This window comes from Motacilla alba, chromosome 4 (genome assembly GCF_015832195.1).
Source record: "Motacilla alba alba isolate MOTALB_02 chromosome 4, Motacilla_alba_V1.0_pri, whole genome shotgun sequence".
In the NCBI taxonomy this organism is placed as follows: Eukaryota; Metazoa; Chordata; class Aves; order Passeriformes; family Motacillidae; genus Motacilla; species Motacilla alba.
The window spans coordinates 42,124,093-42,137,466 of NC_052019.1; the positions used below are offsets into that span (position 1 = coordinate 42,124,093).

At 47.3% G+C, this 13,374-nt stretch overlaps 2 protein-coding genes across 2 annotated transcripts in view; both read left to right on the forward strand.

The window, feature by feature from the left end:
* Window positions 1-3,940: 3,940 nt before the first annotated feature.
* LOC119700909 (protocadherin-23-like) lies at window positions 3,941-7,240 on the forward strand. Its single transcript, XM_038136618.1, has 2 exons — window positions 3,941-5,880; window positions 7,097-7,240. Exons 1-2 carry the CDS (start codon window positions 4,063-4,065, stop codon window positions 7,238-7,240), a joined length of 1,962 nt encoding a protein of 653 aa, XP_037992546.1. The 5' UTR covers window positions 3,941-4,062.
* A 133-nt stretch (window positions 7,241-7,373) lies between these two features.
* Window positions 7,374-13,374, forward strand: part of LOC119700910 (protocadherin-23-like) — a 101,662-nt gene continuing 95,661 nt past the window's right edge. Inside the window, exon 1 of the mRNA XM_038136620.1 lies at window positions 7,374-7,382. Coding sequence (XP_037992548.1) covers window positions 7,374-7,382 — 9 coding nt within the window. The remainder of the gene's footprint in view (window positions 7,383-13,374) is intronic.

The window sequence follows — 13,374 nt, forward strand, 5'->3', positions numbered from 1 at the left end:
TAATTGCCCACAGAAGGCAGCAGCAACATGCTCTACAGGTGGAGTGAAGGCATTGTGGTATATCTGGAATGAAACTGAAAAACCCCACAACTACTATCTGTACTACAAAAAGTATGTAAGTCTTTCCTACTTTGAAGACCGACTCAGGTATATTATTTCCAATCAGATTCTGGCAACTACACGATTTTTCCACAGAGAAGGCAAAGCATCTATTATTTCACAGCAAAAGGAGTTCGGCAAATGAGCTTGTGATTAAGAGTTAAATGATGGCTACCAGAAAAAAAATACTCTTAATTACATTTCTCTGCATTTATAAGAAGAGCAGTCCCTACATAGCTTTTTATTATAGTAACTGTGACCAGCCTCCATGTGGTCACCAGCAAATCTTTTGTGCAGCTGACACTCCTTCAAGGAGGTGTTGCAGAAATCAATATATGTGTGCCTGGGGAGCCATAAATAATGAAACACCTGATGCTCTGCAAAGTTAACGCTTTCTCCATATATCACATATTACAGGCTGAATATCCATAGTGACCCCAGCCAGTGAGGCTGGAGACAAACATCCTTTCTCAGATCCAGCTGCAATAGTTGAAGATATTAGTGCTTCCCCACACCACAATTTTGCCAGAAAGCTGATTTATATGGGCGTTCTGTAACCCAGCATAGGAAAAAAAATCACTGGGGTTAATGGAAATCATTGTTTCAGCCTTGCTTAAACTAATCTCTGTCCTCAAACTAAACCCACAGAGGATCAGGGAACACCACCTGGTAGGCAGAAATGGAAGCATGGTGCCCACTGGCCGAAAGGCAGTAACAAGCAGCTGAGACCATGCTGCCTTCAAACAGCAGGAAATAACTTCATGGAAAAATGTTTCAGGTTTTATTTTATTTGCTTCAGCTCTGTCTGGAGCAGTTCAGCCACGCTCTGCCCTCAGCTGGCTGCTACCGCCCATCTAATGAGCGCTGGAATGGATCCTGCAGCGCTCCCGCCCTGCGTCAGCCCCGAGTCAGGTGGCTTGGCTCAAACTGCTGCTGCTGCTGCTGAAGATGGTTTGCAGTGAGCCAGTGAGTGGCAGAAAAGGAAGTGGTCATACTGCTTTACCACCTCAGCCATGTCTTCAGCATGGGAGAGTCACATCTTCAGCTGCCACAGCTGTTGCATGGGTGAGGCAATGTTTGTAGCTAGGATTAACTCTGTTATTGATAGACCCTCGTGGCTGTAACAACACTATCTCTGTTTCAGTGATCTTTTGCACTCTAGTGTCATACCTGGCTTTAGTTTGCTGTAGTTTAATTCTCCTTGAAGGAAAAAGAATTTCCAATTAATCCAAGGAAGATTAAGCTATAGTAAGTTGTGATTTGCAAATATGGGCTGATTCAATTTGAGCAGCTGATACAGCTATCACCTTCCAGCTTCCTTCCTTGTTCCTTTCCTGGAGGTTGGGTCCCTGCCACAGGACAGCTGAATTTGGCGTGTGGAGCTGCTCGGGAGCACCAGAGTTCACTGCCTTGCATAGTGGATTAGAGGGATGTTCATGCAGGATTGCCTGAAGACAGAGGCTTAAAAGTGGATTCCTGTGCTGTTCACCTGCCTACAAAGTCAGAGGTGGCCACCTCCAGGAATGGAACTGGAGAACAGCAGGAGAAGTAACTTTCTTCTATCTAACTAAGCAGGCTGGCTCACCAACAGGTAATCCCTTCTAAACTGGAATGCTTCAGCATTTTGGGTACTCTAACCAACATCCCTCATCTTCAAAAAATATGTTTATCCTCCTGTCCACTTTTTACAGTGGAATAATTTGTAGATCTGAGGAGCTGACAAGTGTCTTCACTATGAGAGCAATCTGTTGAGGATGTAGGAGGTGGCTAGTGCACTAAAACTTTGACACCCTGCTTCCCCTGGGATAATGTCATTGTGGCAGCTTCCCGCCATGTCTTAGAACTGTCAGTTCTCTTTTTTCTGTAGGTCAGCATGTCACTGAGAAGATGGGGAACAGCAGGGACAGCTAAATATATCCAGGAGATGGCAAACATCTCCTCAAGATTTAGAAACTTCTGTTTGTGATTTGTGGAAAAAAAGAATGAGGTCATGAGCATGGCAAAAGAGAGGAAGAGAAAATGTTTAAGAAAGGAATAGAAGAAAGAACAGAGAAGGCAGAAACACAGAGAAGGTAGAAGAACACTTAAGAGGTAAAGCTCATGCTCACAGTAGGCAAAACATCTTTAGTGTCCCAAAGATGTAGTATTTCTGGAAACATGCTGTAGTTGGGCAGTGCTTTCATATGACTTTACTTCATATAAAACTGTTAAAGTGTCCTAGTTTCACAAAATACATGAATACTGCCAGAACCACAGATAACTACGTCAGTCTTATTTTCCCCCTGCTATCTTTATGCATGCTGTATCTGAAGACAGAATTTTGCTCTTTAGGCACTGCCTGACCATGTCAACAGCAGGTTTTGTTTAGTTTTTTGGTGAATGTGCCTGATTGAACATGATTCACATGTTTTCTTAGTGACAGCATGGGCTGCAAGGGACATGGCTGTTTTTCCGAACTTGCTGTGATTCAGTGGAATTCAGGCATTTTCATATTGAACATCTGTGACTTGGGGAGGATCCATGTGTTTTCTCAATGAATATGAACGAAGCTGGCAAGGGTCTCTGCATTTCCTTCTTCCTTCTATGCTTGTAATTATCACAGTGTATAAATATACAAAAAAAAGTTTCTCAGAATGTGCCTAAGAAGATCTGACAAGATCTAAGCTTTGCTCTGCCCCATTTCTCTGTGTAAGAAGGCAAGTCAGATACAGTGGATGTGATCTCATGTGTTCCCCCTCCTCTCCATGCAACTACACACATGCAGTAGGACTTCTAAACTTACATTAGAACCTAGTTCTCCCTCTTAACCCAGATATATGGTATTGTGTAGGTCTCAAAAATGTTGGGAAAAAATCCTCTTCACCTTCTTCTCACTTGCAGTGAGTTTGCTCCTTCCTCAGTGTGCTCTGGCAGCATACTTGGATAGTTCCTCCATGACTTTGAAAAGAGGCAAAAAGTAAAACAACTGCTCTGTCAAGTGCCCCTTCACAGGAGAGGACTAAGCTATACTATAGTAACTCCTCCTGCTACTTACTGTCTTTGCCCTGATTTTACTTGCCTGTCCTAGGATGAATTTACTTTTCTCTGAGCAGCTGTTAGATTCTTGCCTGAAAGTTGAAGTTAAGTTTGTAAAGGATCAGTGGGAACAGCAAGAGACTAGTAATCACTGAAGTACTGTACTTGGCTTTCGTGGATAGATGGATGGTTGGTACTTAGCATTTATATGACAGTGTGTATTCTCGGTGTCATTGAAAAACACTGAGATGGATATGGGAGTCAGGAATAGTGGTAAAGGAAAGAAGTTCCAGTCTCGCTGAAACTGATTGAACTTTCTACTTAAAGCTTCCTTCTGGTAAATGCTTTCCTGCCACGCTGAGTTGCTATTTACTGACCTAGTGCTAGGATAACAAGCAAGCCTTTTAATGGAAAATGAGGACTAGAATATTAAGGCGAGACAAATCCTTGCTGAATTGTGCAAACACGTTTATACTCGCAGATTTCTGTTCCGTTTAAATTCTTCTGCTTCACGAGCCATGCCTCTGCATCTAGAGGCAGCCCGTGCGCTAGTCACGCTTTGCCCCATCAGCAGGAAGCCAGCTGATTTCCCGAGCAATCAATTTCGGCGAAGACCTCTCCGGATCCTGGGCGGCACCGGAGCAAGCGCCACACCATCCCGACCCAGCTGGACACGTCCGTGCGTGGGGGACGCGGCCGCCCCCCCGGGCGCTGGGTGGGGGGGTGGGTGGGCGGCGGCCCCCAGGGCTGCGGGGGCGCGGCGGGGCGGGGGCTGCGCGGGGCGGCGGCGGCGGGAGCCGCTCTCCCGCCTCCTCGCACACGCTCGTCCTTCCCATCACCGGCGGCGGCGTTCGGAGTTGCTCCCGCGGCGGCGAGGCGGAGGCACCTGCGTGGCGGTGGCGAGCAGCAGGGCGCGGGCTGCCCGCGATGCCGGCTTAGCGGCCAGGCATGGCGCGGCGGCTGCGGGCCGGCAGGTGCCGGGGCGGGCAGGGCGGCGCTCCCCCGACGGGACGGGCGCTGGCGCTGCTGCTGCCTCTGTGGCTGTGCGCGGCGGGCGGCGGCGCGGCGCCGGTGTATAACCTCAGCCTGGCCGTGGACGAGGGGCTGCCGGCCGAGACGCTGGTGGGCGACATCCGCGCGGGGCTGCCACCGGGCGCGGAGCCGCCCGGGGGCTTCCTGCTGTCGGAGGGGAGCGGCGAGTCGGCGGTGCTGGCGGACTTCCACGTCCAGCCGGAGACGGGCATCATCCGCACGGCGCGGCGGCTGGACCGGGAGCGGCGAGCGCGCTACAGCTTCGCGGCGGCCACGCTGCGCGGCGAGGTGGTGCAGGTGGAGATCGCTGTCACCGACGTGAACGACCACCCGCCGCGCTTCCCGAAGGACAGTCTGCAGCTCAACATCTCCGAGCTCAGCCCGCCCGGCACCGCTTTCCGCTTGCCGGCTGCCCGCGACCCCGACGCCGGCGGCTTCGGCACGCAGGGCTACGCGCTGCTGGAGGAGGGCGGCGCGGCGGGAGAGCCGCCGCTCTTCCAGCTGCGCTATGTGCGGCCGGAGCCGCTGGAGCTGGTGCTGCTGCGGCGGCTGGACCGCGAGCGGGCGGACGTCCACCGGCTGGTGGTGGAGGCGTGGGACGGCGGCAGCCCGCGGCGACGCGGCCGCCTGCGGGTGTCGGTGCGGGTGCTGGACGAGAACGACAACGCTCCCGCATTCAGTCGCGGCGAGTACCGGGCGCGGCTGCGGGAGGACGCGCCGCCGGGCACCGCCGTCTGCCGCCTGCGGGCCACCGACCCCGACCTGGGCGCCAACGGCGAGGTGCGGTACGCCATCAATCGCCGGCAGAGCGACCCCGACGGCTACTTCGCGGTGGAGGAGCGCAGCGGCGTCCTGCGGCTCCGCCGCCCGCTGGACCGCGAGGCGCGGGCCCTGCACCGCCTGGTCGTGGAGGCGCGGGACGGCGGCGCCCAGCCCGAGGTCTCCAGCGTGCTCGTCTCCGTGGCCGTGCTGGACGTGAACGACAACCGGCCCTCCATTCGTCTGCTCTACCTCACCGAGACCGGGGGCCCGCGGGTCTCCGAAGGGGCGCGGCCCGGCGACTACGTTGCCCGAGTCTCCGTCTCGGACGCCGACGAGGGCGGCGACGAGGAGGGCGCGGAGGGCGACGGCATCGCGCTGGCCCTGCTGGGCGGCGACGGCGCTTTCGCCTTGCGGGCGGCCGGGGCCGGCGTCTTCTTCCTCTGCGTCGCGGGGCCGCTGGACCGCGAGAACCGCGACCTGTACGAGCTGCGGCTGGTGGCCACGGACGGCGGCACGCCGCCGCTCTCCGCCGAGGAGCCGCTGCTGCTGCGCGTCGCCGACCTCAACGACGAGACGCCCGCCTTCCCGCAGCCCCACTACCGCGCCGCCGTCTCGGAGGCCGCCTCCCCCGGCACCGCCGTGCTCCGCCTCAGCGCCTCCGACGCCGACGAGCCGGGCTCGCCCAACGCCGAGGTGCGGTACGCGCTGGAGGGCGACGCGGCCGCCCTGGCCCTGCTGCGCATCGACGCGCGGAGCGGCGCCGTCAGCACCCGCGCGCGCCTGGACCGGGAGCGGCAGGCGGCGCTGGAGCTGCGCGTGGTGGCGCGGGACGGCGGCGTCCCGCCGCGCGCCGCCGCGTGCCGCCTCAGCGTGCGCGTGGAGGACGCCAACGACAACGAGCCGCGCTTCGAGCGCGCCGTGTACCGCGCGCGCCTGCCCGAGCACGCCGCGCGCGGCCGCCGCCTCCTCCAGGTGAGACCCACACGGCCCCGCTCGGCCCGGCCCCGCTCGGCCCCACACGGCCCGGCCCCGCTCGGCCCCACACGGCCCGGCTCCGGGGCCCCTGCCCTGGAACCTTGCGCTCCACGGCACCGCCGCCGCGCTCCGGCGCTGCCGGGAAGCAGGGAGAGCGGCAGGTGGAGCGCCGTTAATCAGCGCGCCCCTAGTACCGCCATCCTCAGGAGCGCCCTGAGAAATGCGTTCCTTGTCCCACAACACTTGCAGCGTGGGTAAAGAGCACGGCTCAGGTCTTCAGAGGGAGTCAAGTATCAGCTCTGGTTAAACCTGAGAGGGAGTTAAAGCAGATGTGATACTTCTGAGGACTTGAGGCGGTGTTCAGAGAGTCGGTAGGACCCATCCCCGAGGGCAGCATGACCCAAACTGAGCCAGAGGGAAGGGCAGACAGCGTAGCACACAATTAAAATGCACTTCAGGGTCTTTGTGATGGTTCCCGAGCTTTCTGCTAACGATGTGAATCAACTCACTCTGCCTTTGCAGAAACTGATTAGTCCTAGTAGAGAAAAAAGTTCTACTTGTTCATAAAAGCCCCTTTTTATTCTTTGAGGTTGAATGGAGGCTTTGGAGGGCCAGAAGTTGACCAAGAGCCCTTTTGCTTTTAGCTTGGAAAGCATTGCAGAATGTATACCTTTGAACTGAACAAAGCCTTTTCCATCAGAAGAAAATTCACAGCAGTTGGCCTGTGAATGTTTCTGAGTTTGTGCAGAACTTACATGAATTTGAGGAAAACCATTACTTAAAGAGAAGACCTAGGGAGAGCTGCAATGTGTTTCCTCAGTACATTTGATAAGAAACCGATCTGTCTTTATCTTCAGGTGGCCTACTAAATTAATTTTCTTCTTTTCAAATCAGGAGTCATTGGTGATATTTTGGGTCTGACAATAGCTGATTGGAACAAAAGGCGTTTTCTTCTCCATATCATTTTTTCTCTTTTTTCCCAATTGTACTCTGAGCTCAAAACGTACACAATTTAATATAATTTAACGTATAAAAACCTTGGGAAGGTTGAGCTCATGGAGCTTTTCATTTGATATCCCAAGCCAGAAAGAAAATTTCCATGAGGAAAAAAAAACAACCAAAAAACCAACAAACTCAACAGCCCCCCCCCCCAAAACATCGTGCACCGGTGTCCCCAGGAAAGCCCAGAAGAAGAGGAATAATGTAATTTTAGGAGTTGGCCGTGTCCCGGGGAGGAGCGCGGTGGGTGCGGCAGCCCCGGCCCTGCGCTGGCGCGGGCGTCCGTGGTGCTGAAAGGCAGCGGGGAGCTGAGAGCGCCGTCGGGGAGCGCTGCCACCGCGGCGGGGCTGACGGATAGCGACTGTTTGCTTTTGATTGAAGCGGGCAGAAGCCTCCCGAAGCGTTCCTGAGTGTTTCAAAGCGAGTAACCTGTAGTCGTGGTTTTAAATTTTTTTTTTCTTGAATGTTTTGATGTCGCTATACAGGGCGACATGGCGCAAGTACCACGACTCCATCAGAAGGGTTCATAGAGAGAGTTTATTAGAGCAACCGGTTACTTTTATAGTTCTCCAAGATATTTACATTTACTCAACACATACATACATTGCCCATTGGTAGTAGGAAAGAAACAAAGTTCTTAATAGGTGGACAAGGAGCAATGTCATTCTGTGAGCCAGCTAGAGTCCGTATCTCTTAACTTTCTCTCCTTCATCATGTTCCCATGGTGACAACCTTGGTGTCTTCTTCAGGAGAGATATGGGGCTTTCCTTATCTTTAGGAAGCCTTCACTGGCTCACAAGAACAGCACAGAATGTCTTTCCTACATTTTGATGCATTAATAGCGCAGATTTTCTAGGGCTGCACGTGTCATGCACTGTGATGTGATGGGTGTGGATGTCACTCACGGTGCACTGAATTTTGGAAGTGTCAGCATGCTGCCATAATCCTGTTTGGACAATAGAAATAAATAGTCATGTCCCGGTGATGACTGAACCAGGGGTAATAAAGCCAAACATGGATGAGAAGGAGGCATGAGAGACATGCACAGGAGGAACAGCTGGTGAACATCCTATGGCCTGCCAGGAGAGGAAGCTGGTTCTACTTGCAGCTTAATCCAGGATCATTGTAGCGATGTCCAAGTTTTATACTATGTTTTGTAGCAGGCTTAAACTTGAAACATGTCCACCTTTTACAATTATCCTCATATCTTTTCCCCCAGGAAGGGAAACCTTCTATTTAAAGACTGTGAGCAGGAAGGGCTATCATGAAGCGGGCAGCTTCGTTTATGTTGCTTTAGGAGTTGCAGTGAGTGATGAGAATGTAGAAAATAGGTTTTGGTTTGGCCAAGCTGGGTTTGGCCAAGCTGTTTTTCAGGGTCTGTGTCATGAGTCTGGGCTCCAGGTGGGCTCATGAACTTCTGAGCTAGCATGAGAAGGAGGTAACCATGTTACTGTTATTGCTGTTCCTGGAGAGTAGGAAACAAAGCAAGATATTGAAGGAGGCTATTCATGTGACATTTTCCTCTGCTTCACAGTCTGGGAGGTGGCAATAAACATTTGTTTTTCTATTTGAGTCACAATCGTGATACCTGGAAGTCTTCTAAACCCTCTAGACTTTTCCCTCTGCAAGCAGAGGGGCTCTTGGAGTAGGGCATTACTGAAGTAGTCATGTTCATCAGTAACCTTTGCTTGGGGACTAGTGGTGACAAACCATTACCTCGTACACTGTTTGTCTAGAGCCTTCTACCTTAGTGCTTTGCTGTGCCTCTGCCCAGACACTACATAACTGCACAACTTGTTCCCATATGTTCTTGACTGCATGTGGATAATGGGAGATTTCTTTCCTTCTGGGAAATCTTTAACTCCTACTTTGATCATTGAAATTATCTCCACTTCCCCCCTACTCTTCAAAGATGTAGCCCATAATAGGGGCTAGTCTTGTGGAATGGATCAAATTGCATGTAAGTCTATATTAGTGTTTCCTCCTAGTCTGTAGGAATTCACCAATTAGAAGAATTAACCATGTACTTAAAAGACATATTTTTTCAACCACTTCTGGAAATACTGCTTTGCTCTAGGCACATGTCTGGGCTTTTCCTTCTGGACAAAAGACTCTCCCTTCCAGTGCAGATTGACCAGTAAGAGAGAATCTGAATCCTGAAAAATAAATGGAATTTGTTTGCATTAATTAATATAAGAAAGAAATATGGCAATGCTGTTTTTGCATCCTCAGGGTAGATAACACAGGTGGAGATCAGAAATCTGAGCAGACAAATGGGAGAAAGTTAAATGAAAAAAAGTGAAAATCAGTGGGAAAGTAGTGGTTTATCAGACTTTACAAAGTAGAGCAGATGTATGCAGTGAAAGATGTAAGTAGAATTTTGAAGTCATTAACAGCATTTGTTTAACTTTGGCCTATTTTTGATACTGAATTTCTGGTTTGTTACCAGTTATTATAGACACACCTTTGTTAAAATGTAAGCATTACTGGTGGCATGCCTAAAAACAAAAAGGTACAGGAAAGTAAAAGTGAACGCAACCAGAAATAAACTGTAGATCAAGGCAATTTGCAGTAACTAAAAGGGAAGCAGCAGAAGCACTTTTGGTGTCTTGTGATGTCTGCAGACATTTTAGTAATGCTTTGATTTTTGCAGATGGATCAACATCCTGGTTTCTTCATGTAGAGGTACAGCATGTTAACTTTGGGTGGCCACTGGCCTTAATCAGTTATTATGATGATACTTCGGCATAGGAATCTATTTTCCTGAAGATCTTTCCTCTATTTTCCTGAAGATCTTTGCCTTTTCTAGGCAGCATGGCCTAGAAATAGAATGAGATGGAGGAATGAGTGAGAACCAGTTGGGTGCTCTCCTGTCTCTCTTACTATACTTCTCAAGGACCAACGTGATTACAAATGTCCATCGACTGTTGCAAGATAGTGGTGATTATGTCCTATTTCTGCACTCTTTGGTGTGAGCTTGACAATTTTAGGTAGATTTAGCATCTGATGATGTGTAAATCTTTGATAACTGCACCTCTGTGGCCTAAGGGTAAGGGGGTGTGATAAAGTGTCTCTCTTCTGCAGCTTTCACTTATCCTATCGATGAATTAAGAAATAAAGCTTTGTCATAGACCTGCCTTAATAACAGAGGCTTAATTCTGGTTACAAATTTTATTTTCAAGCTTTTTTTGGTGATTGTAATGCTTCTCAATACTCATTGTTATGGTTCTCTTTAGCACAATATATGTCTGAATTACAGTACTGTATTGCCAGATTTGTGAGGATTTCCGGTCTTGTAGCTGAAGTCGAGTATTGAAAGGCAATATTCTTTCTCTGTCTTTCTGTCTCTGAGCAGACTACAACTTTATCTGAATTAGGAGAAATCAGCACATCATGTTGGCATCAGTTTGCCTGGTGTTTTTTACCTAGATAGGATGGAAGCACCACATTCTCTTTCTCATCCTCCATGGACTCCTACCTAAAAGAGTATTTCCCTTACTGGCTTCTGCAAAGCTTAACAATTTGGTGATGGTGACAGCTGTCATTTCAACTCAAATTTTGAACTTGATGAAGGTGTTTGTTTTGTGTTATGCAACACAGTACCTTCTGTATATTTTTGGGGTTTGTAGGTTAAACTTGCTTCCACTGCCAGAGTGTGCTGTAGCTTGTAGTGTGTAAATGTGTCATTCTCTTACAGTGCACATGCATTCTGATGAAAAGTCTAACAAGTAATTGCATATTGAACAGAACGTTGTCATGAATTTGTAACAGCCATGTCAGTAGCTTTTTTTAGTAAATTTATTTTCTTTTATGGTGTATTAGAAAATTCATGTTTTTTGGTTTTAGAGTCATCTCTGAAAGAGCAGAGGAAGAGAAAAATGTTATCTGGCAAATGATAGAGACTCACGTGCATTCCGGTGTTATGACAACTTGTACTTTTCTGGTCCATTAAGGAGGCTATTTCAGCTTACTGGGTAGAGTTTCTCTATTCCTTTTATTTAAAAATAAGAGACTTTCTGATGCTGAGATTGTGGGAGATTTCTAAATACAATGACATCAAGGAAAGATTTTGTTTAAAGGTCTTAAAGCTAATCTAGGTATGCCAGGAGTTATGGAATAATAAATCAGTGAGACTTTAGAAAATACTATTGAAAGGTATAATGTATGTAAGAAGGATGCATGTGGTTTGAGGATTTTTTAAGTGCTTAGTATATTTGAGAGTTGTTATTTGTACTTTCTTGAAATACACATTTCCAAGAGCTACTTGCAGAAAGAGAGAATTCTAAAAAGACATTATAACATGCATCTTGTCTAATTTTTCTCTGCTTTCTGCAAAATCAAAAAGAAAACTAAGAGGACAAAAAGGAATGGAAGATACATCCCTGCTTTGAGGGATGGAGACTTAGAGACTGTAATCTGTCATTGAGACACTAAGCAGGTAGCACCAGCATTGGCGGCAGACCACATTTTTCTTCCTTTTCTTCCCCCAAAACAAGGAGCTAAAAGGATAGTCCTTTTCCTCATGGCTTTGGTTCTGGATCATTTAAACCACACTGCGATTATGAAAGCAGAAATGAAGCCAGCAGAGAAGGTTCATGCAAATTCTAAAGAGTTATGAAATCCAACTCGTCCCTGTTAGAGGTAAACCAGAAAGAAGCTAAAGACATCATGCCATGCATTCCTCTGTTTCTTGTGTTCTCCAGGTCTTATTTGGACTGTATTCAAAGTCAGCTGCAGAAAAGACAGACTTTGTTTGTTGACTTGAAATGCTACTGTGTTTTAAACTAATACAGTTGACAACAGAGAGACCAAACCCCAGACTAAACTACAGTAACAGCAAAGAAATTTGTCATCTAATCTGTAACTATAATACAAAACTATTTATTTGTTAATCCAATTTCTATTCTTATACTTAGCCTGAAAGCAGTTAACAGGTCATCATGTATCTGTTAGATGTGTAATTTTGTGGCAATTATTTCTTTCTAAATTCATAACAAGTATCCCTTCGCACTACAAAAGCTGTTCTGTAGATTCTCAGTATATTATCATAGCTTTGTGGATATAAAATCGGTTTTTGTGGCTATGCACAGCTTTTTGTGATCTATTTATATGTAGCTTTAGGAGGTGTGGGTGGTCTGGGCTCAAAGATAAATAGGTGTTTCTTTGAATCTGTGCAGCAGTAGTAGATGGCCATGCTGAGTTGATTGCAGGAAGGAAGAAAAATAAAATCAACCCCCAAATATATATAATTTCAATCATTAGATAACTTCAGGTGAATTGGAGCTCTCCAGACACTTTTGCTTAAGAATTCTCTTATGGTGGCCTTTTAGCATTTTAAAAACAGAAAAACTATTCCATTTAATAATTAAAGCGTTTGTAAGAATGAGGCTCTGTTCCTTGATGCAATCCTTATCTGGCACTGAATGGGTGCTTTGTAGATATAAGCAGCTCTGGTCCTGGGAAATTGGAATTGAAAGCCTTTCACTTTGCTTCTCTTAGTTTGTGGTTACTCTTGAATGTGGCAAGTGTTAAATTTTCGGTGTCTAACACCTGCAAAAAACCAGATCTCTAAAGGTAATTGCCCCCCATCTGTAATAAATCTACAGCTGTTTGCCACCTTAATCCATGATTTTGAGGACATATGAAATATTGAAACATCAAAAACACATTGACATGGAAACATTTGGCTTTTATTTGAGACTTAAAAATTATGTTAAAGCTTAAGAACAAAAATATTTAAAAAGTTATTGCCGTAAATTACCTTTTTTCCCCAGTTCTCAGGAAAATATTTTAATTGAGGTTATCAAACTGGGTCTGGAAAGAGGGAAGCTTTGAAAGCTTATGTGTGACTAAGCCCAAAATTTTCTGCATACTTCAGTCTATAGCTGTGATAGTAAAACAAGCATCTGTGATAAAGGTATTCTTGTTGGAGAAATTAGATGTGTCCCTAACTATTGAAGAGGAGTAATGATATTAAAAAGTCTTAATCATAGACTTAATCACAGCTTTTAAGAGCTGTGTATTAAAATATTAGCTAATAGCCTACTCAGAGCACCAGTGGCAAAGATAGAGTTCTTGAATACCTTTGGCTGCTAAATTTTTAGATTTTTATGCAGTGTAATGAATAACATTTCTGTTATGTGTCCAACTAGACTTCATTTATAGCCACTGACCTTCTGGAGTAATGGTCCTGAACTACTTTTTTAGATGGAAGTCATCCCAATTCAGAAACGGATGGGTTTTGCTGGTGTTCACTTTTATACAAAGAATTGGCATCAGCAGTTGTCTTATAGTACACTAGAGAAAATTATTAAAAAGCTGTAAATGGATGGGTATGGTTGGTTCTGTCAATTTATCAAATATTAATGGTGTTTTATCGTCCTTACAGATTTTCATGAATTGCTGGGTCAGCAGAATGCTTAGTCTTTCCTGTAAGGCTTTATAGCATTGGGAAACAGATGAGTTAGGAATCCCTTAAATTCTACCTCTACT